The sequence below is a fragment of the Pristiophorus japonicus genome, chromosome 1 (genome assembly GCF_044704955.1).
Source record: "Pristiophorus japonicus isolate sPriJap1 chromosome 1, sPriJap1.hap1, whole genome shotgun sequence".
Classification (NCBI taxonomy): Eukaryota; Metazoa; Chordata; class Chondrichthyes; family Pristiophoridae; genus Pristiophorus; species Pristiophorus japonicus.
In genome coordinates, this window is record NC_091977.1 from 478,718,111 (window position 1) to 478,742,209 (window position 24,099).

The following is a 24,099-nucleotide window of genomic DNA, read 5'->3' on the forward strand; positions in this document are numbered from 1 at the left end:
ATACTTGGTAAACGAGCTTTGTGATCAGTATGGCTCAGATGGAGTGACTTTACCTATAAGGTAAATCTCTATTTTATACAAATCCCAACCTCTGCATTTTATAGATCATTGAATACGATGACTATCCAAATATAAAGTGGAATATTTATTTATAGGTCTAGCACATTACACTAAAGCATACTTGGGTCAATCCAGGTAGTCAATTTAAATTTCACCAATGCACAGATAGCTGTTAACAGATATGATGTAATTGGCATTACAGAGACATGGCTCCAGGGTGACCAAGGCTGGGAACTCAACATCCAGGGGTATTCAATATTCAGGAAGGATAGTTAGAAAGGAAAAGGAGGTGGGGTAGCGTTGCTGGTTAAAGAGGAGATTAACGCAATAGTAAGGAAAGACATTAGCTTGGATGATATGGAAACTGTTTGGGTAGAGCTGCGGAACACCAAAGGGCAGCAAACGGTAGTGGGAGCTGTGTACAGGCCACCAAACAGTAGTAGTGAGGTTGAGGGTGGCATCAAACAGGAAATTAGGGATGCGTGCAAAAGGGTACAGCAGTTTTCATGGGTGACTTTAATCTATATATAGATTGGGCTAACCAAACTGGTAGCAATACAATGGGGGAGGATTTCCTGGAGTGTATAAGGGATGGTTTTCTAGACCAATATGTCGAGGAACCAACTAGAGAGCTGGCCATCCTAGACTGGGTGCTGTGTAATGAGAGAGGATTAATTAGCAATCTTCTTGTGCGAGGCCTCTTGGGGAAGAGTGACCATAATATGGTAGAATTCTTTATTAAGACGGAGAGTGACACAGTTAATTCAGAGGGTCCTGAACTTAAGGAAAGGTAACTTCGATGGTATGAGATGTGAATTGGCTAGGGTAGACTGACGAATGATACTGAAAGGGTTGACGGTGGATAGGCAATGGCAGACATTTAAAGATCACGTGGATGAATTTCAACAATTGTACATCCCTGACTGTAAAAATAAAATGGGGAAGGTGGCTCAATCGTGGCTAACAAGGGAAATTAGGGATTGTGTTAAATCCAAGGAAGTGGCATATAAATTGGCTAGCAAAAGCAGCAAACCTGAGGACTGGGAGAAATTTAGAATTTAGCAGAGGAGGACAAAGGGTTTAATTAGATGGGGAAAAGAGAGCATGAGAGTAAGCTTGCAGCGAACATAAAAACTGACTGCAAAAGCTTCTATAGATATGTGAAGAGAAATGTAGGTCCCTTGCAGTCAGAATCAGGTGAATTTATAATGGGGAACAAAGAAATGGCAGACCAATTGAATAAATACTTTGGTTCTGTCTTCACTAAGGAAAACACAAATAACCTTCCGGAAATACTAGGGGACCGAGGGTCTAGCGAGAAGGAGGAACTGAAGGAAATCGTTATTAGTCAGGAAATTGCGTTAGGGAAATTGATGGAATTGAAGGCTGATAAATCCCCAAGGCCCGATAGTCTGCAAACCAGAGTACTTAAAGAAGTGGCCCTAGAAATAGTGGATGCATTGGTGGTCATTTTCCAACATTCCATAGACTCTGGATCAGTTCCTATGGATTGGAGGGTAGCAAATGTAACCCCACTTTTTAAAAAAGGAGAGAGAGAGAAAAAACAGGGAATTATAGCTTGACATCGATAGTGGGGAAAATGTTGGAATCAATTATTAACGATGCATTTGAAAAGCAGTGACAGGATCAGTCCAAGTCAGCATGGATTTATGAAAGGGAAATCATGCTTGACAAATCTTCTAGGATTTTTTTTTTGAGGATGTAACTAGTAGTGGACAAGGGAGAACCAGTAGATGTGGTGTATTTGGACTTTCAAAAGGCTTTTGACAAAGTCCCACACAAGAGATTAGTGTACAAAATTAAAGCACACTGTATTGAGAGTATTGTATTGACGTAGATAGAGAACTGGTTGGCAGACAGGAAGCAAAGATAGGAATAAATGGGTCCTTTTCAGAATGGTAGGCAGTGACTAGTGGGGTACCGCAAGGTTCAGTGCTGGGACCCCAGCTATTTGCAATATACATTAATGATTTAGACAAAGGAATTGAATGTAATATCTCCAAGTTTTCAGATGTCACTAAGCTGGGTGGCAGTGTGACCTGTTAGGAGGATGTTAAGAGGCTGCAGGGTGACTTGGACAGGTTAGGTGAGTGGGCAAATGCACGGCTGATGCAGTATAATGTAGATAAATGTGAGGTTATCCACTTTAGTGGCAAAAACAGGAAGGCAGATTATCTGAATGATGAGAGATTAGGAAAAGGGGAGGTGCAACGAGGTCTGGGTATCATGGTACATCAGTCATTGAAAGTTGGCATGCAGGTACAGCAGGCGGTGAAGGCAGCAAATGGCATGTTGGCCTTCATAGCGAGAGGATTTGAGTATAGGAGCAGGGAGGTCTTACTGCAGTTGTACACGGCCTTGGTGAGGCCACACTTTGAATATTGTATACAGTTTTGGTCTCCTAATCTGAGGAAGGACATTCTTGTTATTGAGGGAGTGCAGCAAAGGTTCACCAGACTGATTCCTGGGATGGCTGGACTGACATATGAAGAAAGACTGGATCGACTAGGCTTATATTCACTGGAATTTAGATGAATGAGAGGGGATCTCATAGAAACATACAAAATTCTGACAGGATTGGACAAGTTAGATGCAGGAAGAATGTTCCCGATGTTGGGGAAGTCCAGAACCAGGGATAAGGGGTAAACCATTTAGGACCGAGATGAGGAGAAACTTCTTCACTCAGTATTGTGAGCCTGTGGAATTCTCTACCATAGAAAGTTCTTGTGGCCAGTTTGCTAGATATATTTAAAAGGGAGTTAGATGTGGCCCTTACAGCTAAAGGGATCAAGGGATATGGAGAGAAAGCAGGAATGGGGTACTGAAGTTGCATGATCAGCCATGATCATATTGAATGGTGGTGCAGACTCGAAGGGCCGATTGGCCTACTCCTACACCTATTTTCTATGTTTCTAATGTACTTAATCTTTTGCTTGCAGTCAAAAAGAAAAGTTTGCTGTATTTTAAAACCAGTGACTCAACCCTACTTAATTCAGTCAAGTTCCTGAATCACTGTCGTCTGCAGACTCTGTTCATCATCCTCGAGTTGTTACAGCCAGTATAAATACAATGAATCACCATTTACTGCTCTTTAAAGAAAACATACAGACATTGGTGATCTTCTGTTGAAGCGACTGGCTGCTGCTGGGGTACAGTTGACAGCAGCCCTCTGCAGCTTGCTAAAGTGGCTATTCCATTCACATTAACCAAGGCAGAGAGCATCAAACTATTTCACTGTGGAAGTATCACAGTCAACCCATCCAATCCTCACAGGATCCACTTGTTTACACAGTCCAGCAAGATTCACAGGTCATTACTGATGAGGCAGGCCATTCAGCCCATCTTAATTCAGCCATCCAGAAAAACTTTCAAGTCCTTCTATTTCAATACAACTGTTTCTAAAAACAATTTCAGGGTTTTCATGTCTGGTACTACAGCTGAGTCTGTTCCATATCCATTCCATGCAGTGATCATGGTGTATGTGAAGAATTTTCTGATTCAAGTCCTAAATTTACCTTTTACTGGTTTCATCAAGTTTGGAACTTTGTCCCAAGGATGCTAGTTGCTTTTCACCATTCCCTACCACCCTCTGGAAACAGAGGCAATGTGCAATGTCCCTACTGCTAACTACAGATCAGTTAACTTGCCACAGACTTAATACCATGTCACGCTGTGCATTTATTTAAAATATATTTTGGTAAAGATGACTAACATTTTCATGGCTGTAATAAAGGTGGTGCCCACAGTTATGCTCCATAATCAGATGTCTAATGGAGCAAGAAAAGGTCAGGCAAGATTCCACCCTCATCACTACCCAGCAACTTCTGCTGGTCAATAGCTATTCCATCACAATCAACTATCCCAGCCAGTTACATAGGTAGAGTCACACATAAATGGCCACTGAGATGAGATACTGGGTGGCTGCTAGCACCCTTGTAATAGTACCTTCAGTCAATACCTTCTTGAGGGGTTGCGGGGGGGGGGGGGGGGGGGGGGGGGAAGAGAAACTTTTGTTGCTGTCTTTGTCAAACAGAGGGAACATTCAGAGGTGGGTGGGGTGGATTGACCCATCCACCTCCACGGAGGTGTGTGGGGGGCCTGACCCATCCACCTCCATGGCACGAACCTGGTATTGCAGTACTTCCAGGAACGGTGCAGTGGCTCTAGGCCTTTTGGCTAAGAGCATTGGCGCAGAGTGATCCTTGATGTGTGCAAGGTGACCGCTGGCGTTTGTGATTTGACAAAGAATTGGAAAGATTGGCAACGAAAAAAATTTAAAAAAAAACAAACAACAAGGATAGAGCATGCAACCCCCAGTCAATTCTTTGGTTGAGACATTTTTTTTTAAAACAAGGAAACACGGACAAGTAGGCACCATACTTCTTTAAAGTCAAAATTAAACAACCTTATTAGCCACTTCCCATTTAAGTGGCAGAACAAAGAGCAGATTCCTGAGTTTCTAATCATAAGCTCATCTGTGGAAGGATTCTCTCTTTATATTAAATATTTATGCACAACAATTTTCCACTTCTGACACAATGCTTCCCTTGATAATTCATCAATTATCAAATTTCAGGATAAACCTCCAGCTTTTCAGATGCAAACAAAAAGTCTGCATAGCAACAGTTAATGCCAAAACACACAAGCATCACCTGATTTCACGAAACTCGAGCAGCTTAAAGCTAAATTTCCATGCGAGAAACAAATCAGTAGAGGCATCCAATTAATCAGCACTCTGCACCAATGTGCAACAACAGCTGTACAAGATATACGACTTCAAAGAATCAAGTTTCTCTTCACTGCTAGTACTAATAGGAATATTTTCAGGAAGGAGATGGAATGAAGGTCATTTATGAAGACTTTTCCTTTCAACGATAGCCTACATCCCTCTTTAGCAATATTGGGGGAGGGGGCATTTGAAAGTGCCATTTCTATTGTTACTGCTCCAGTCTGACTGCCACCCAATCAACTACCATGTGGGATGGGCTACAGTCTCCTAGATTCCATTACCATCTATCACCGTTAAGCAGCTGACTTTAGCAACAAATTGAACAACATGCACAGCAGCTCCACAAAAAACAATTAGAAACTACTTTAAAACAAGAAAATCTCAAGTTTCAGTGATATGATTTAGCTAATGCTGGTCTATCTGCATCCACATTTACCAGCATTCTGAGTCACAGCTGGTTGCCATTAGATGGTCACACAGGGTCCCTAATTGCTGCCTTCCACACTTCCTCCACCCCACTCGCAGCTGGTCTCCTTTTCAAATTACCCTTTTCTAATGTGGTGGGGTTAAATTTAGGACTAATATCACAAAGTTCAACTTTAAAGGGAGTCATCAGCGTGGGCTTTAGGTAGGATAATAGATGCCTAAAAACCTGGAACAATATATAACTTTGGGGAGGGGGGGTGATTTGAAGAGAAAAGAGGGAGGAAGAAGGAGAGAATGACCTGTAGGATTTTGTCCCTGAAACTAAGGGGGGGGGGGGGGTGCAAACATTCCTCATCAGTATCCAACTTGCAATCATGAAGTATCCTCAAGGGGTTAACACAGAAGTAGCAATTTCACAAAGTCCATAACATTAACAATAGAGGGAGGACCAACAGATCTACACTTTTCTGTATTTGTTTAGAACATGATGTAGTGGGAAGGTGGCACGTTTCAACGCTTCTGTATCTAATTTATATTACACTAATTAGTAGGTAAACCAAGTTTCCACAACATCAGACATCTGATAAAATTATATTAAAATCTAAGAGTTTACAAGAGAAACATAGTGCAATTGCTTATGGGCCAAGTTTGGCACCTGGTCTCATTAATTAATGAATAGAAATTGTTAACAGCTACCAGCAAATGTTACTAGAGGCTGCATTATAGTTCAAAAGTTAATTTGTGCAAATTGAACAGTTTCACCTCGTCACAGCCTCCCCACCACACTCAGCTTTCTTGAAGGCAGAGTCTCACTAGGGGCACAGCAACTTCCCCCCGTTCCCCATTTAACTATGTGGGGAGGAGGAAGAGAGAGAAGAGGAAAGACAAAAAGAAAAACAAGCAAGACTCAATCATGTACTCATCCAACATCCAAACCAACCAGGTTGCTTTATAGGCTGATTTGCCAGGTTACATGCAGATGATATACACTAGGTTGTGGTAAATGTGAATAAATCCCAAACAGTAAGCATCGGGCAACTATAGAGAAAAAAAACGCAGTGGGATGAGCGATTGCTGTTTCCTTCATTGGAGGTTACAAGATTCCATACCAAAGTTAAAAGAGAAGGGTGGCTCTCCTGCAGAACTCTCCCATTCCATTTTGCACCCTGGAAAAGTTACTGCTAAATTGTGATGCAAGGGGACAAGTATAATTGAGTTATGCTCACAAAGTAGCCATGTAGCAAACATTTCCTGCTGATAAAAGCAGCAAGTTTGACACCCATCCGGCAAATGTGTGTCACAGCGGAGAGTTCCAGCAATTATTCCCCTCTCACCTTCCTTTTCAAAAAAATATATATCTGAGATGTGAGCAGCTTTGGCATGCAGAAATTAGAGTTCTAGCCTCTGATTACTTGGTTTACAGCCAGCAGGGTACTCACTTCCAATGGGAGCAGAGTGGCGACCTCCCATTGTAATTAGGTAGGAGCTTGAGAGTCAGGTTAACAACATGTCAACATAAAAAGGGTCTCTGTTACAAAAACAATCTGCTGGATGTAAAAGCTGTGGAGGAAACGGGTTGTCTCAAACACTGGGCACGGAAGAGAAAGAAGAGAAGAATTGTGGCAATTTGGCATTAATTGGCCAGTCCTAGATGCGGAGAAGGCAATGGTTTTTACACCCAAGTGGTGTGCCAGATTACTTCAGAGGGCATTGTGCATCAACCAGTGAGACTGGAGTCACATATAGGCCGACCAGGTAGGGGAGACAAGTTCACTTCCTGAAGGACATTGGCAAAAAAAGTTGGCTCCAAGACAATCCGGCAGCCTTCACTGTCATTTTTTAGTTCACTACAAAGCAAAGCATGCCATTTGTCCTTGTCCAAGATCTTGGTTAGGCATCAGTTAGAATACAGTGTCCAATTTTGGTCTCTTCATAGGATGGGGGATATTGAGACATTGGAATGGGTAGAGAGAAAGGAGACAAGATTAATTCCAGGTTTAAAACATCTTTGTTACCCAGATAGGCTCAAGGAGCTGAGACTGTGTACTTTTGAAAAGCATAGTCTTAGTTTATAAAATAATAAAGGAGCTAAATTGTGGTTGTTTAGACAAATTATTTTAACTGGATAGGTTAGAAAGGACAAAGGGTCACACTTACAAGTTATGCAAGGGCAGAACTAGGTTGGATGTTAGGAGGTTGCTCTTTTCCCAGAGAATAGTGCATCTGTGGAACAGGTTACCAGCTCATGTGGTCAACATTTATTCAATGTATTCCTTCAAGAGAGAGCTGGAGCTGTTTCTGGCAGAGGCAAAGATCACCTTCTACTAAAGCTAAGCACCCTGTAATGTAAAGCAGCATCAATGTGCTCTCCTGGACTAGTTTCAATCATCTAAAGGGGTTGGAGATAAATTCAAGGGTTATTTCCCCCTCTCCTTAATTGGCCAGGATTTTTAGCCTCCCCCAGATTATTACATGGGTAGGGAGCACAAGGCATCACTGCTGAATGGGACAGGCTAAATGGACCAGTTGGTCTTTTATGTTAGTTTGTAAGTTATCAGATGGTAGAACAGCAACTCTTAACTTCTTGTGTTGCTAGCACCATAACTGCTACACTGATATATTATTCTCCTTCCCATCCCCAACTAAATGTAATGGTCATTATGAAACTACCAGGACAGTTTTGTGATTTATTTCAGTCTTAAGTTCCCCATTTTCTTAAAAAGCAGATTTTGAAAAGAAACTGCAGGGGCAGATGTTTGTATTGCAAATTTTAAACATGTACATCAGTCAACTTTGAAAAGTTTTAATTTGGTCTGCAAAGTCATTCTCTTGATTCATTTTTAAAGAACATCCTTAAACATGTCCAATGGTTCAGTTAATTCAGCAGTGTAACTGAGATACATAGATTAGGAAGTTGCCAGGCTTAATCGCCAATCTATGCTGAATTGTAAAAACTCACCAATGTAACAATAGGAGCACTGCAAATAGCCTCAAAACTATTGAATTAGAGGGGGGGGGGGGGGGGGGGGAGGAAAGAGAAAAAGAGTGTGGTGAAGGGTCCTGGACCCAACCATTATCCAGAGACCTTAGCTGGAAGTGCACATATAGATAAAGGTGAGGACAGGATCATGCTCTACTGTGATGCCCAGAAGGTGAAATAGTCTCGTCATTCATTGCCTACGTTCACACATTAAGAATAGCCTATTGGGAGAGGGTTAGGGCACCTGGTGAATCTTATTCAGATGAGAATAAACACCTTCAGGAGAAAATTGGTAGTAAAAGGAATTCATTTTAAACTCCTCAACCAGACAGAGGAGATTGCACATCCAAAATTGCCCCCAAAAATAAGCACCGCTTCTACCAAAGATTCCCAGTTGGATTCTTGCAAGGATATAGAAGTCCCCATTTCAACCTTACCTGTGCTATCAGCTTGTCCTACACCATGCTCCCCATTGGGCAGCTCCCTTGGTCCCTTCTCACTTGCTTCAGGACCTGTAGAAGTTCATACACAGCAGACAGTCAGACACTGCAAAACATGACTGGCACGATGCACAATACTCTAAGCTCCAGGGCTCAAAATAATCACACGACCATCTGCTTGTCTGGGACAGAGGAAGAAAGAAAAACAACGCAGAATACCAATGTTTCTCTAAAGTGCTACGCGTTCAAGGTCAGATTACCCTAAGAGCAGTGCACAGCTCCTCCGATGATTCCATGGGCAGTGTTTTTGAAGTTGTGGGTTGAATCAGTGTGTCACAACTAGTAAGTGGGCCCTGAAATATTAACTCTGTCATGAAGAATCATCATCACAATCACTAATCTATGGTGACTGAATAAGTCAGTTTTTGTTACCTGGGTTTCTAGAATTTTTGCAGGTTACCATTCTGTGATTCTGCCAGTTTTCCCATAAAAGTGAAAATCGTCCCCTTTATCACAATTAAAAAAAATATCCAACTTCTAAATTATTTTATTTTTTCATCAGTGCTCCTGTGCTAGAGAGGGACAAAAAAAATAAGCTGAGCTTCCTATTAGTCATATCCAGTGACCCCCGCCGAACAAAATGTACAGATGTACATTAATGATCTAGATTTGAATATAGGGAGTATGATTAAGAAGTTTGCAGACGACACTAAAATTGGCTGTGTGGTTGATAATGAAGAGGAAAGACATGGACTGCAGGAGGATATTAATCTACTGGTCAGGTGGGCAGAACAGTGGCAAATGGAATTTAATTCGTAGTAGTGTGGGGCAATGCACTTGGGGAGGGCTAATAAGGAAAGGGTGTACACAGTAGGTCACGTGGAAGTGTAGATGAACAAAGGTACCTTGGAGTGCTTGTCCACAGATCCTTGAAAGTAGGCCAGGTGGATAAGGTGGTTAATTAAGGCGGCATATAGAATGCTTGCCTTTATTGGCCGAGGCATAGAATACAAGAGCAGGGAGATTATGCTTAAATTGTATAAAACTCTGGATAGGCCACAGCTGGAGTACTGCGTGCAGTTCTGGTCGCCGTATTGTAGGAAGGACGTGATTGCAGTAGAGAGGGTGCAGAGGAGATTTACTAGGATGCTGCCTGGAATGGAGAATCTTAGCTATGACGACAGATTGGATAAGGCTGGGTTTGTTCTCTTTGGAACAGAGGAGGCGGAGAGGAGACCTCATTGAGGGGTATAAAATCTTGAAGGGCCTGGATATAGTGGCTAGCAAGGACCTATTTCCCTTGGTGGAAGGGTCAATTACGAGGGGGAATACTTTTAAGGTGGTTGGTGGAAGTTTGAGGGGAGGCGTCTTCACACAGAGGGTTGTGGAGGTCTGGAACGCACTGCCTGGAAGGGTGGTGGATGCAGAAACCCTCAACATTTAAATGGTGCTTGGATGGGCACTTGAAGTGCCATAACCTGCAGGGTTACAGGCCTTGAGCTGGTAAGTGGGATTAGACTGGATAACTTCTTGTTGGCTAGCGCAAATATAATGGCAAGTACTGCAGGGAATCAAATACGGCCAGGGTGATCTCCTGGATTTGTTTCGATCGCCTGGATGGTTCGGAGAGGAATTTTCCCAGATTTATTACCCCAATTGGCCTGCGTTTTTTAAATCTGTTTTTTTGCCTCTCCCAGATCATCACATGGCTCCGGTTGGGGTGGAGTGTAGAATGTTGCGGTGCAGGGGGTGTTGCAGTTGTGTGGGGCGGACGCTCTTTACCTTTCCGCCATTGTTCATTGGTTTATATGTAACCTTCAGGGCTGCTGACCGAGGGTCGTGTGGCTCTTTGTCGACACGGACATGATGGGTCAAAATGGCCTCCTTCTGCGCTGCAGATTTCTATGTTTCTATGTTCTATGAACACAGGATTAGACTTAGGTGTGAAATCAACCAATGCCCAGTTGAATTTATGGTTAATGCACATAAACAATTATTAGTGGGTAATCATAGCAAGACTGCCATAAGGTGCCAGATGGCCATGTCCTCAAACTACTGCAGTGATGCTGCCCCCACAAATGGTGTTCGGTAGAGAATACGGGATTTTGATCCAACGGCGATGAAGGACACGTTCAAGTCAGGATGGTGAGAGTTGGAGGGCTGGTATCTTCATGGTATTGCTGCTTTTGTCCTGTTCAGTAATAGAGGTTGTGCAGTTGGAAAGTGCTGTCAATGGCCAGTAGGACAAGCTGCTTGAGGGCACAGCACAATCATAAAACTTACCCCACCAAGAAACTAAGATGTTTAGAAGAGAAGAGGGTGGTTGGGGCCGGACGAAGGAGAAAATTCAGGTTTGTGCCTTTACTGAAGGGTAAAACAAACAAAAAAACAAGCCAGTTTTGGAGTAATGGTTATAGATGGCTGTGTCTTCCCAAGTAAATTGGCGATAGTATAAAGAAGTGAAAAGAGGAGAAATATACGGAAAAGTTTAACAAAAATATCTATAGTGCAGGCAACCATGGATTAGAGCACTGTCTTTACACCAATTGGCACCACTTTCAATTCAATTCAATTCAGATGGGAGGAGATGTAGGCCATTCACGAGTGAAATCAAGAAGCACTTTTTCACACAAAGAATTGTGGAAATCTGGAACTCTCCCCCAGAAGGCTGTGGATGCTGGGTCAATTGATATTTTCGAGATAGATGGATTTTTATTAGGCAAGGGTCTCAAGGGATATAAAAGAAAGAAAGGCGGGTATATGGAATTGAGGTACAAATCAACCATCATCATCATAGGCAGTCCCTCGGAATCGAGGAAGACTTGCTTCCACTCTACAAATATGTGAGTCCTTAGGTGCCTGAACAGTCCAATACGAGAACCACAGTCCCCGTCACAGGTGGGACAGATAGTCGTTGAAGGAAAGGGTGGGTGAGACTGGTTTGCCACATACTTTTTCCACTGCCTGCGCTTGATTTCTGCATGCTCTCGGCGATGAGACTCAAGGTGCTCAGCATCCTCCCAGATGCACTTCCTCCACTTAGGGCGGTCTTTGGCCAGGGATTACCAGGTGTCAGTGGGAATGTTGCACTTTATCAGGGAGGCTTTGAGGGGGTCCTTGTAACGGTTCTGCTGTCCACCTTCGACTCGTTTGCCGTGAATGAGATCAGAGTAGAGTGCTTGCTGAGCGATTCTCGTGTCTGGCATGCAAACTATGTGGCCTGCCCAGTGGAGCTGATCAAGTGTGGTCAGTGCTACAATGCTGGGGATGTTGGCCTGGCCAAGGATGCTAACATTGGCGCGTCTGTCCTCCCAGGGGACCTACAGGATCTTGGCGACATTGTTGGTGGTATTTCTCCAGTGACTTGAGGTGTCTACTGTTCATGGTCCATGTCTCTGAGCCATACAAGAGGGCGTGTATTACTACAGCCCTGTTGACCATGAGCTTGGTGGCAAGTTTGAGGGCCTGGTCTTCGAACACTCTTCCTCAGGTTGCAATGGCGCATTGGAGGCGGTGTTGAATCTCATCGTCAATGTCTGCTCATGTTGATTAAGAGGCTCCCGAGATATAGGAAATGGTTCACATTATCCAGGGCCGTGCCGTGGATCTTGATGACTGGGGCGGGGGGGCGGGGGAAAAGAGTGCTGTGCGGCAGGGACAGGTTGGTGGAGGACCTTTGTCTTATGAATGCTTAGTATGAGGCCCATGCTTTCGTACACCTCAGTGAATATGTTGACTATGACTTGGAGTTCAGCCTCTATGTGCGCAGACGCAGGCGTACTGTAGCTCGACGACAGAGGTTGGGGTGGTCTTGGACCTAGCCTGGAGACGACAAAGGTTGAACAGGTTCCCACTGGTTCTGTAGTTTAATTCCACTCCAGCGGGGAGCTTGTTGAGTGTGAGGTGGAAGATGGCAGCGAGGAAGATTGAAAAGAGGGTTGGGCACGATGACGCAGTCCTGCTTGACCCCAGTCTGGACGTGGATTGGGTCTGTAATGGATCCGTTGGTAAGGATCACTGCCTGCATGTTGTCGTGGAGCAGGCGGAGGATGGTGACAACCTTTTGGGGGCATCTGAAACGGAGGAGAACGCTCCTTAGACCCTCACGGTTGACAGTGTCAAAGGCCTTTGTACAGTCGAAGGCGGCCATGTACAAGGGCTGGTGCTGTTCCCTGCATTTTTCTTGCAGCTGTCGTGGTGTAAAAATCACGTCCGTTGTGCTCCATAGGGGCGAAAGTCGCACTGTGACTCCGGGAGGAGCTCCTCAGCCACAGGGAGGCGGCGGTTGAGGAGGACTCTAGCGACGACTTTCCCAGTGGCTGATAACTAGGAGATTCCTCTGTAGTTGCCGCAGTGGGACTTGTCCCCTCTTTTTAAAGATGGTCACAGTCACAACAGTTGGCAGATAGCCATGATGTGCGAGGATTCTTCACCGCAGTCAAGGCCACCTACGGCCCAAGCGCCCAAGGCCCCACCTCACTGCCGGCCGAGAACGGGGAAACACTCATCAAAGACACCGAGGCAGTCAGGGCCTGCTGGAAGGAGCACTTCGAAGATCTCCTCAATTGGGACTCTGCCTTTGACTTGAGTGTCCTCGACTCCATCCCGCAGCATACTACCCGCCACCACCTCTAAAACCCCAGTCCTGCACGAGGTAGAAAAAGGCATAAGACAACTCAAGAACAACAAGGCTACGGGAGGTTGGAATCCCCGCTGAGGCACTGAAGTATAGTGGAGAGGCACTGTTGGTGCGAATGCATGATCTCATCTCTCATCTGGAGGGAGGAGAGCATGCCGGGAGATCTCAGATACAAATCAGCCATGATCTAATTGAATGGCCGAACAGAGTCAAGGGGCTGAATGGCCTACTTGCTGTTCCTACGTTGATCTCCTCCAACAGCTCAAATCACTCAAAATGAAATTAGTTTCAGCAGTCTGAACCCAGTACCTTGTGCAGCCAAATGAGATGTATATGGTTGGTAGAAGGAACAGACATAATGGGCTGAATGGCTGTTTCCTCATTCCAAGCTCTGTCTTCAAACCCTCATGCAAAGCTCTGAGTTTAAACCCTCATGCAGTCATGCTGGACATACACCTAGGAATGGTTTAAGCAGAGAGCCAAGTGCCAGATGGCATTCGACTGCTCAAGAACACCCAAAGTTCAACAGACGAGCCCTACTGTGAGAGGCTTCCACTCACTGCTCTGATCTAAAGTTCATATTATGCATACACTCACGTTCGGTCAATTGTCCACCTTCAACTGCTTGTTCAGATGCTGCCTCTCCGTACAATTGCACCACTGCATTCTCTTTAGCCTCTGAAAGAGGTGGTTTTGTCTCATCGTCATCCAGCAGTGGAACATAACTTTCTTTCGCCACACTTTCTCCAACAACATCATCGTATTTCTCTGCCTCCAGAGAAGCAATGAAATCCCTCTTAATTTCCGATTCGACACTGGGTGTACTTTCGTGCAGTGCATCAATCAGATTGAAGTCAGCCATCGTAAGCACAGCCGAGTCCTGAAAAGCCAAAATGAGAGGTTTAACATTTTATGAATTGGTACATTATGGAAACGGGATGACAAAGTAATGGTCACTATATAAATGTTTGATAATGCAACTACTTTGCCATCCAACTTGTGTGCTTGCTATCACTAGGTGTTTGACAAACCTAATGAAGGGCACTCCCATTCATTAGGTTAAATACTTCCTTTCGCCCTTTTATTTTCTTTCTTTCTTAGCTTTCCTCATCAGTCTCTTTCCCCACTACTGCTTCAGGTAGAATCACTCTTGTTGTAAAGGAGGCAGAGTTTTCCCGCAACAAAGTAATTGTACTTGCTTCTGATTGCATTCCTCGTCACTGCAGTCCCTGAAGCCAAAAATTAAGGGTGGGGGATCCAATTTGTATTGAAACGTCTTAAAATATGAGAAGAATACTTCTAGAAACGACAGCACGTGAGAAGTAGTCGAATCGATAGCCACATTCCCCACTATCCTTTGCCAGACAGACAAGGAGGAGCAGGCAGATAGTGCAGGAATTCCAAGTGCATCTCACTGCTATTCAGTTCTGAATATTGGTGCGGGCGAGTGATCCTCTGGGAAGTACAGCCAGAGCCAATGCCACAGCACCATGAGTGGCTCAGCTGTACGAGGGTGGGGGAGAACGAGGAGGAAGTCTAGAATAGCAATAATGATAGGGGATTCAATAGTTAAGGGAACAGACAAGCGTTTTTGCGGCCATAGACACAGACAGGATGGTATTTTGCCAGGGTCATGGATGTCAGAGCGGCTGCAGCACATTCTATGGGAGGAGGGTGAACAGTCAGAGGTCATGGTCCATATCGGTACCAACGACATAGGGAGAAAGAGGGATGAGGTCCTGCAGGAAGATTTTAGGGAGCTAAGAAAGAGATGAATAAGCAGGCCCTCAAACAGGTAATAATCTCAGAGTTACACCCGGTGCCATGTGGTAGTGAGTACAGAAGGATAAAGCAGATGAATGCATGGCTGGAGAGATGGTGCAGGAGGAGGGAGGGCTTTAGATTCCTGAGGCATTGGGACCAGTTCTGCAGGAGATGGGAGCTGTACAAGCCGGACGGGTTGCACCTCAACAGGGCCGGGACCAATATCCTCGTTGGGGAGCGGTTACTAATGCTGTTGGGGAGGGTTTGGACGGCAGAGGAAACAAAGGCTAGAAAACAGACAAACGGGTAATGGTATATACTTCAATGCAAGTGGTCTGAAACGTGGGCTGTGGGCACAGATTGACATGTATATCATCATAGCTATTACTGAAACATGGCTTAAAGGGCAGGAATGGCAGATCAACATTCCTGGTTAGTGTTTTCAAACGAGATAGAGGGGGGGATTAAAAAAAAAGGTGCAGGGGTCACAATATTGGTTAACAAAACAAATACAGCTGTGAGGAGGGATGATGTGTTGGAAGGATCATCAAATGAGGTCATATGGGTTAAACTGAAGAACAAAAAAGAGGCAATCACAATGTTGGGAAGGTACGAAAGATCCCCAAACAGTCAGAGGGAGATAGAAGAGCAAATATGTCGGCAAATATGAAGTGCAAAAACAATAGGGTAGTAATATAGCGGTGGCCCAAAGTTTTGTTTATTGGCCTAGGTTGTATAAGGACTTAGAAGTATTAGTAAGTAAGTGCACCGTCTCTGTCAAGACTGCAGGACCATGCCAGCTAAAACGCCGCTGTAAGCATGGACTTGGCCAACGAGACCATTCCAAAAATACAGATTGATTTTTGAGGGGCAGTGATCATTTTCTGGTTCTAATGGATAGCCATTCGGAATGGCTGGAGATACAGCATATGGGGTCATCTATGCCTACAGAGCGTACATTGGATGAATTGTAGGACATTTTTACACGCCATGGCCTGCCCGAAGAAAGTCAGATAATGGGCCGCTATTTCGGTCCGTGCAATTGGCGAATTTTGCCAGACAACGGTATCAAACACACGCTGGTAGCAACATATCATCCTGCTTCGAATGGTGCAGCTGAGAGGTCTGTCAAAATTGTCAAGGAGGCTTTGCGGAAACAAGTTCTACAGACTGGATCATCGGTGAGCATGAAGCACAGGTTAGCTGATTTTCTTTAAAAATACAGAACTACGCCTCATTCTACAATAGGGTACACACCTGCATGCATTATTGATGAAGCATAGGCTGAGGACGCATCTCAGTTTATTGTAATCGAACTGGACTGATGAGGTAGAAAAGGCACAATCGGTGCAGAAACGTCATTATCATTCCAGTACTAAAGAGCGGTGCTTTCATAATGGTGATCAGGTCAGAGTTCTCAGTCCGTCGAAAAGGGCAAATCCATGCAAATGGGACATTGGTACAATTATTCAGGTATGAGGCACCAAGCAGTACTTTGGTCAAAATTGGTGAATACATCAGGAAGGTTCATGTGGATCAAATGTTTCTAGCGAGTGATGCACCTTCAGTACCACAAGTGGATAATTATGAGCCTGACTTGGACGATGATTAAGTGAGTTGGCAGGTCCAAGTACTTCAACAGACACAATGTCCATATCCCCACCAACTCAGATGCAGCCGACTGAAGGCGGTTCTGCGGATATGGGACACTCTCGTAGAGACTATCATCCGGGAAGGGGCGGAGTTGGGGTTCAGTTGAGAAGATCAATGAGGAAACGCAAACCAACTAGACAAGATATTAATAACTGCGAATATCAAGATCTTAGGAAGAAAGCTTCAGCAGTCAAATTTGTAAAATTGTGATGATAAGCAATCTTTTGAAAAATTGTATAATTACCTTGCTTCCAAAAAAAAGGGGAAGCAGTGTAAGTATGCTCACAGGTTTGTAGAGCTATTGAGTTGGGAGTGGCGTAGCCAGTCACTTGATGTTCATAACACTCAATAAAACCCCAGCCAGTTGGGTCAGGGGATCCACGATGAGTCAGGTGGTTGTGAGCCTGGTGGATGAACTGGTAATATAGTGTGATTGTTAAACCTTTGCGAATAAACCAACTAGTTCTTAATAGCTATGTGCAACTATGAATTCTTAACAAAGAACCCATTACAAGTGACTACACTCCAAATGTACACCATTGACTGTAAAGTGCTTCGAGACGTCCAATGGTTGTGAAAGACAAAATTAAAGGCTCTTTATCTGAATGCTCACAGCATTCGTAACAAGATAGATGAATTGATGGCACAAATAGAAATAAATGGATATGATCTGATAGACATTACAGAGACGTGGTTGCAAGATGACCAAGGCTGGGAACTGAATATTTGACATTTTGGAAGGATAGGCAAAAAGGAAAAGGAGGTGGGATAGCTCTGTTTATAAAGGATGAGATCAGTACAGTAGTGAGAAATTATCTTGGCTCAGAAGATCAAGATATACAATCAGTTTGGGTGGAGATAAGAAATAGCAAGGGAAAGAAGTCACTGGTGGGAGTAGTCTATCGGCACCCCAACAGTAGCTGCATTGCAAGACAGAATATAAATCAAGAAATAATGGAGGCTTCTACTGCAATAATCTTAGGCGACTTTAATCTTCATAGATTGGACAAATCAAATTGGCAAAGGTAGCCTCGAGGACGAGTTTCTTGGAACAATATGGGTGTTACATTTGTGGTTTTCCAATCCGCTGGGACAGTTCCAGAATCTAGGGAATTTTGGAAGATTGCAACCAACCAGAGAACAGGCTATTTTAGATCTGGTAGCAGCAGTTGTTGAGAGGGGAGCGGCCTATAAAAGGCCCAGCGGGAGATCAAGAGCCAGCGGCAGTTGGTGAGAGGCGGGAGCGGCCTATAAAAGGCGTACCGGTGCAGCTACAGCGGGAGAGAAAGCAAAATAGAAGTAGAAAGGAATCAAAAGGTGACGTCACAGCCATTGGGGTAAGTGATTGGCTGGTGATTGGTGAGTAGCTTTTATTTTTCTTTTTTATATCAGTAAGTGAACTGTAACATTGTTATTACCAATTTAAGGGTATCTAAGGGTTAAGGCATGGCAGGAGAGCTCGGTCACGTGATATGCTCCTCCTGTACTATGTGGGATCTCAGGGACACTTCCGGTGTCCCAGAGGACTACGTGTGTGAGAAGTGTATCCGCCTCGAGCTCCTGACGGTCCGCGTTGCGGAATTGGAGCTGAGGGTGGATTCACTCTGGAGCATCCACGATGCTGAGAATGACGTGAGTATCACGTGTAGTGAGTTGGTCTTACCGCAGGAGAAGGGTCCACAGCCAGATAGGGAATGGAAGACCAGCAGGAAGAGCAGTGCAAGGAAGGTAGTGCAGGGGTCCCCTGTGGTCATCCCCCTGCAAAACAGATACACCGCTTTGAGTACTGTTGGGGGGGATGACTCATCAGGGGAGGGCAGCAGCAGCCAAGTTCATGGCACCGTGGCTAGCACTGCTGCACAGGAGGGCAGGAAAAAGAGTGGGAGCGCGATAGTGATAGGGGATTCAATGGTGAGGGGAATAGATAGGCGTTTCTGCGGCCACAACCGAGACTCCAGGATGGTATGGTGCCTCCCTGGTGCAAGGGTCAAGGATGTCTCGGAGCGGGTGCAGGACATTCTGAAATGGGAGGGAGAACAGCCAGTTGTAGTGGTGCACATTGGTACCAACGACATAGGCAAAAAAAAGGGATGACGAAACGAATTTAAGGAGCTAGGAGCTAAATTAAAAAGTAGGACCTCAAAAGTAGTAATCTCAGGATTGCTACCAGTGCCACGTGCTAGTCAGAGTAGGAATCGCAGGATAGCGCAGATGAATACGTGGCTTGAGCAGTGGTGCAGCAGGGAGGGATTCAAATTCCTGGGGCATTGGAACCGGTTCTGGGGGAGGTGGGACCAGTACAAACCGGGCCGTCTGCACCTGGGCAGGACTGGAACCAATGTCCTAGGGGGAGTGTTTGCTAGTGCTGTTGGGGAGGAGTTAAACTAATATGGCAGGGGGATGGGAACCAATGCAGGGAGACAAAAAGGAGGCAAAAGTAAAAGACAGAAAGGAGATGAGGAAAAGTGGAGGGCAGAGAAACCCAAGGCAAAGAACAAAAAGGGCCACTGTACAGCAAAATTCTAAAAGGACAAAGGGTGTTAAAAAAACAAGCCTAAAGGCTTTGTGTCTTAATGCAAGGAGTATCCACAATAAGGTGGATTAATTAACTGTGCAAATAGATGTTAACAAATATGATGTGATTGGGATTACGGAGACGTGGCTCCAGGATTTTAAGGGCTGGGAACTCAACATCCCGGGGTATTCAACATTCAGGAAGGATAGAATAAAAGGAAAAGGAGGTGGGGTAGCATTGCTGGTTAAAGAGGAGATTAATGCAATAGTTAGGAAAGACATTAGCTTGGATGATGTGGAATCTATATGGGTAGAGCTGCAGAACACCAAAGGGCAAAAAACATTAGTGGGAGTTGTGTACAGACCTCCAAACAGTAGTAGTGATGTTGGGGAGGGCATCAAACAGGAAATTAGGGGTGCAATAAAGGTGCAGCAGTTATAATGGGCGACTTTAATATGCACATAGATTGGGCTAGCCAAACTGGAAGCAATACGGTGGAGGAGGATTTCCTGGAGTGCATAAGGGATGGTTTTCTAGACCAATATGTCGAGGAACCAACTAGGGGGAAGGCTATCTTAGACTGGGTGTTGTGTAATGAGAGAGGACTAATTAGCAATCTCATTGTGCGAGGCCCCTTGGGGAAGAGTGACCATAATATGGTGGAATTCTGCATTAGGATGGAGAATGATGCAGTTAATTCAGAGACCATGGTCCAGAACTTAAAGAAGGGTAACTTTGAAGGTATGAGGCGTGAATTGGCTAGGATAGATTGGCGAATGATACTTAAGGGGTTGACTGTGGATGGGCAATGGCAGACATTTAGAGACCGCATGGATGAATTACAACAATTGTACATTCCTGTCTGACGTAAAAATAAAAAAGTGAAGGTGTCTCAACCGTGGCTGTCTAGGGAAATCTGGGATAGTATTAAAGCCAAGGAAGTGGCATACAAATTGGCCAGAAATAGCAGCGATCCTGGGGACTGGGAGAAATTTAGAACTCAGCAGAGGAGGACAAAGGGTTTGATTAGGGCAGGGAAAATGAGTACGAGAAGAAGCTTGCAGGGAACATTAAGGCGGATTGCAAAAGTTTCTATAGGTATGTAAAGAGAAAAAGGTTAGTAAAGACAAACGTAGGTCCCCTGCAGTCAGAATCAGGGGAAGTCATAATGGGGAACAAAGAAATGGCAGACCAATTGAACAAGTACTTTGGTTCAGTATTCACTAAGGAGGACACAAACAACCTTCCGGATATAAAAGGGGTCAGAGGGTCTAGTAAGGAGGAGGAACTGAGGGAAATCTTTATTAGTCGGGAAATTGTGTTGGGGAAATTGATGGGATTGAAGGCCGATAAATCCCCAGGGCCTGATGGACTGCATCCCAGAGTACTTAAGGAGGTGGCCTTGGAAATAGCGGATGCATTGACAGTCATTTTCCAACATTCCATTGACTCTGAATCAGTTCCTATCGAGTGGAGGGTAGCCAATGTAACCCCACTTTTTAAAAAAAGGAGAGAGAGAGAAAACAAGGAATTGTAGACCGGTCAGCCTGACCTCAGTAGTGGGTAAAATGATGGAATCAATTATTAAGGATGTCATAGCAGCGCATTTGGAAAATGGTGACACGATAGGTCCAAGTCAGCATGGATTTGTGAAAGGGAAATCATGCTTGACAAATCTTCTGGAATTTTTTGAGGATGTTTCCAGTAAAGTGGACAAAGGAGAACCAGTTGATGTGGTATATTTGGACTTTCAGAAGGCTTTCGACAAGGTCCCACACAAGAGATTAATGTGCAAAGTTAAAGCACATGGGATTGGGGTAGTGTGCTGACGTGGATTGAGAACTGGTTGTCAGACAGGAAGCAAAGAGTAGGAGTAAATGGGTACTTTTCAGAATGGCAGGCAGTGACTAGTGGGGTACCGCAAGGTTCTGTGCTGGGGCCCCAGCTGTTTACATTGTACATTAATGATTTAGACGAGGGGATTAAATGTAGTATCTCCAAATTTGCGGATGACACTAAGTTGGGTGGCAGTGTGAGCTGCGAGGAGGATGCTATGAGGCTGCAGAGTGACTTGGATAGGTTAGGTGAGCGGGCAAATGCACGGCAGATGAAGTATAATGTGGATAAATGTGAGGTTATCCACTTTGGTGGTAAAAACAGAGAGACAGACTATTATCTGAATGGTGACAGATTAGGAAAAGGGAAGGTGCAACGAGACTTGGGTGTCATGGTACATCAGTCATTGAAGGTTGGCATGCAGGTACAGCAGGCGGTTAAGAAAGCAAATGGCATGTTGGCCTTCATAGCGAGGGGATTTGAGTACAGGGGCAGGGAGGTGTTGCTACAGTTGTACAGGGCCTTGGTGAGGCCACACCTGGAGTATTGTGTACAGTTTTGGTCTCCTAACTTGAGGAAGGACATTCTTGCTCTTGAGGGAGTGCAGCGAAGATTCACCAGACTGATTCCCGGGATGGTGGGACTGACCTATCAAGAAAGACTGGATCAACTGGGCTTGTATTCACTGGAGTTCAGAAGAATGAGAGGGGACCTCATAGAAAAGTTTAAAATTCTGACGGGTTTAGACAGGTTAGATGCAGGAAGAATGTTCCTGATGTTGGGGAAGTCCAGAACCAGGGGTCACAGTCTGAGGATAAGGGGTAAGTCATTTAGGACCGAGATAAGGAGAAACTTCTTCACCCAGAGTGGTGAACCTGTGGAATTCTCTACCACAGAAAGTAGTTGAGGCCAATTCACTAAATATATTCAAAAGGGAGTTAGATGAAGTCCTTACTACTCGGGGGATCAAGGGGTATGGCGAGAAAGCAGGAAGGGGGTACTGAAGTTTCATGTTCAGCCATGAACTCATTGAATGGCAGTGCAGGCTAGAAGGGCTGAATGGCCTGCTCCTGCACCTATTTTCTATGTTTCTATGGTAAAGTGTAATGAGACAGGATTCATTAATGACCTCATAGTAAAGGATTCTCGAGGGAAGAGGGATCATAACGATATAATTTCACATTCAGTTTGAGGGTGAGAAACTTGGCTCTGAAACTCGTGTCTTAAACCTAAATAAAAGGCAATTACAAAGGTATGAAGACAGAGTGGGCTAAATTGGACTGGGAAAATAGATTAAAAGATAAGCAGTGGCAGACATTTAAGGAGACATTTCATAATTCTCAACAAAGATATATTCCATTGAGAAAGAGAGACTACAAGAAAGATGAACCATCCATGGCTAACTAAGGAAGTTAAGGATGGTATAAAATTGGAAAAAAAAGGTGTACAATGTTGCGAAGATTAGTGGTAGGCTAGAAGATTGGGAAAATTTTAGAAAGTAACAATGGATGACTAAAAAAATAATGAGGGAGAAAATAGATAAGAGTAAACTAACAAGAAATATGAAGACAGACAGTAAGAGCTTCAACAAGTATATAAAAAGGGAGAGAGTAGCTAAAGTAAATGTTGGTCCCTTAGAGAATGAGACATGCGGAATTAATAATGGAAAACAAGGAAATGGCAGAGACTTTGAACAAATATTTTGTATCTGTCTTCAAGGTAGAAGACATGAAAAGCATCCCAATATTAGAAAATCAGGGTCCAAAAGGGAGGGAGGAAATTAAAACAATTATCACTAGAGAAAAAGTACAAGGCAAAATAATGGGAGTAAAGAACATAAGAAATAAGAGCAGGAATAAGCCATACGGCCCCTCGAGCCTGTTTCCGCCATTTAATACGATCTTGGCTGATCCAGACTCGGGTCTACTTCCCTGCCCGCTCCCCATAACTCCTTATTCACTTATCGGTTAAGAAACTGTATCTCTGCCTTAAATTTATTCAATGACCCAGATGCCACAGCTCTCTCTCTCTCGCTCTCTCTAGGCAGCGAATTCCACAGATTTACAATCCTCAGAAGAAATTCCTCCTCATTTCAGTTTTAAATGGGCAGCCCCTTATTCTAAGATCATGCCCCCTAGTTCTAGTCTCCCCTATCAGTGGAAACATCCTCTCTCTATCCACCTCGTCAAGCTCCCTCAATCTTATACGTTTCAATAAAATCACCTCTCATTCTTCTGAACTCCAATGAGTAGAGGCCCATCCTACACAACCTTTCCTCATAAGTCAACCCCCTCATCTCCGGAATCAACCTAGTGAACCTTCTCTGAACTGCCTCCAGTACGCAGTATTCCAGGTGTGGCCTCACAATACCCTGTATAACTGTAGCAAGACTTCCCTGCTTTTATACACCATCCCCTTTGCAATAAAGGCGAAGATTCCATTGGCCTTCCTGATCACTTGCTGTACCTGCATATTAGCTGGGTCCCGCTGTACTGCAGCACTTTGCAATTTTTCTCCATTTAAATAATAACTTGCTCTGATTTTTTTCTGCCAAAGTGCATAACCTCACACTTTCCAACATTATACTCCATCACTTAGCCTGTCTATGTCCTTTTGCAGGTTTTATGTGTCCTCCTCTCACATTGTTTTTCCTCCCATCTTTGTATCGTCAGCAAACTTGGCTACGTTACACTCAGTCCCTTCATCCAAGTCGTTAATATAGATTGTAAATAGTCGAGGTGCCAGCACCAATCCTTGCGGCACCCCACTAGTTACTGATTGACCACCCGAGAATGAACCATTTTTATCCCAACTCTGTTTTCTGTTAGCCAGCCAATCCTCTAGCCATGCTAATATATTACCCCCAACCCCATGAACTTTTATCTTGTCCAGTAACCTTTTATGTGGCACCGTGTCAAATGCCTTCTGGAAGTCCAAATACACCACATCCACTGGTTCCCCTTTATCCACCCTGTTCGTTACATCTTCAAAGAATTCCAGCAAATTTGTCAAATATTACTTCCCCATCATAAATCT

The 24,099-nt window shown here is 44.3% G+C and overlaps 1 protein-coding gene across 7 annotated transcripts in view; it reads right to left on the reverse strand.

The window, feature by feature from the left end:
• LOC139276641 (microtubule-associated protein 4-like) overlaps positions 1 to 24,099 on the reverse strand; it is a 420,834-nt gene that overhangs the window by 305,304 nt on the left and 91,431 nt on the right. For all 7 annotated transcript variants that reach the window (XM_070894641.1, XM_070894662.1, XM_070894653.1 and 4 more), the window contains exons 2-3: positions 13,893 to 14,175; positions 8,654 to 8,728 (exon numbers count right to left, since the gene is read on the reverse strand). In XM_070894641.1, the coding sequence (XP_070750742.1) occupies positions 8,654 to 8,728; positions 13,893 to 14,157 (340 nt within the window). In that variant the 5' untranslated portion in view covers positions 14,158 to 14,175. The remainder of the gene's footprint in view (positions 1 to 8,653; positions 8,729 to 13,892; positions 14,176 to 24,099) is intronic.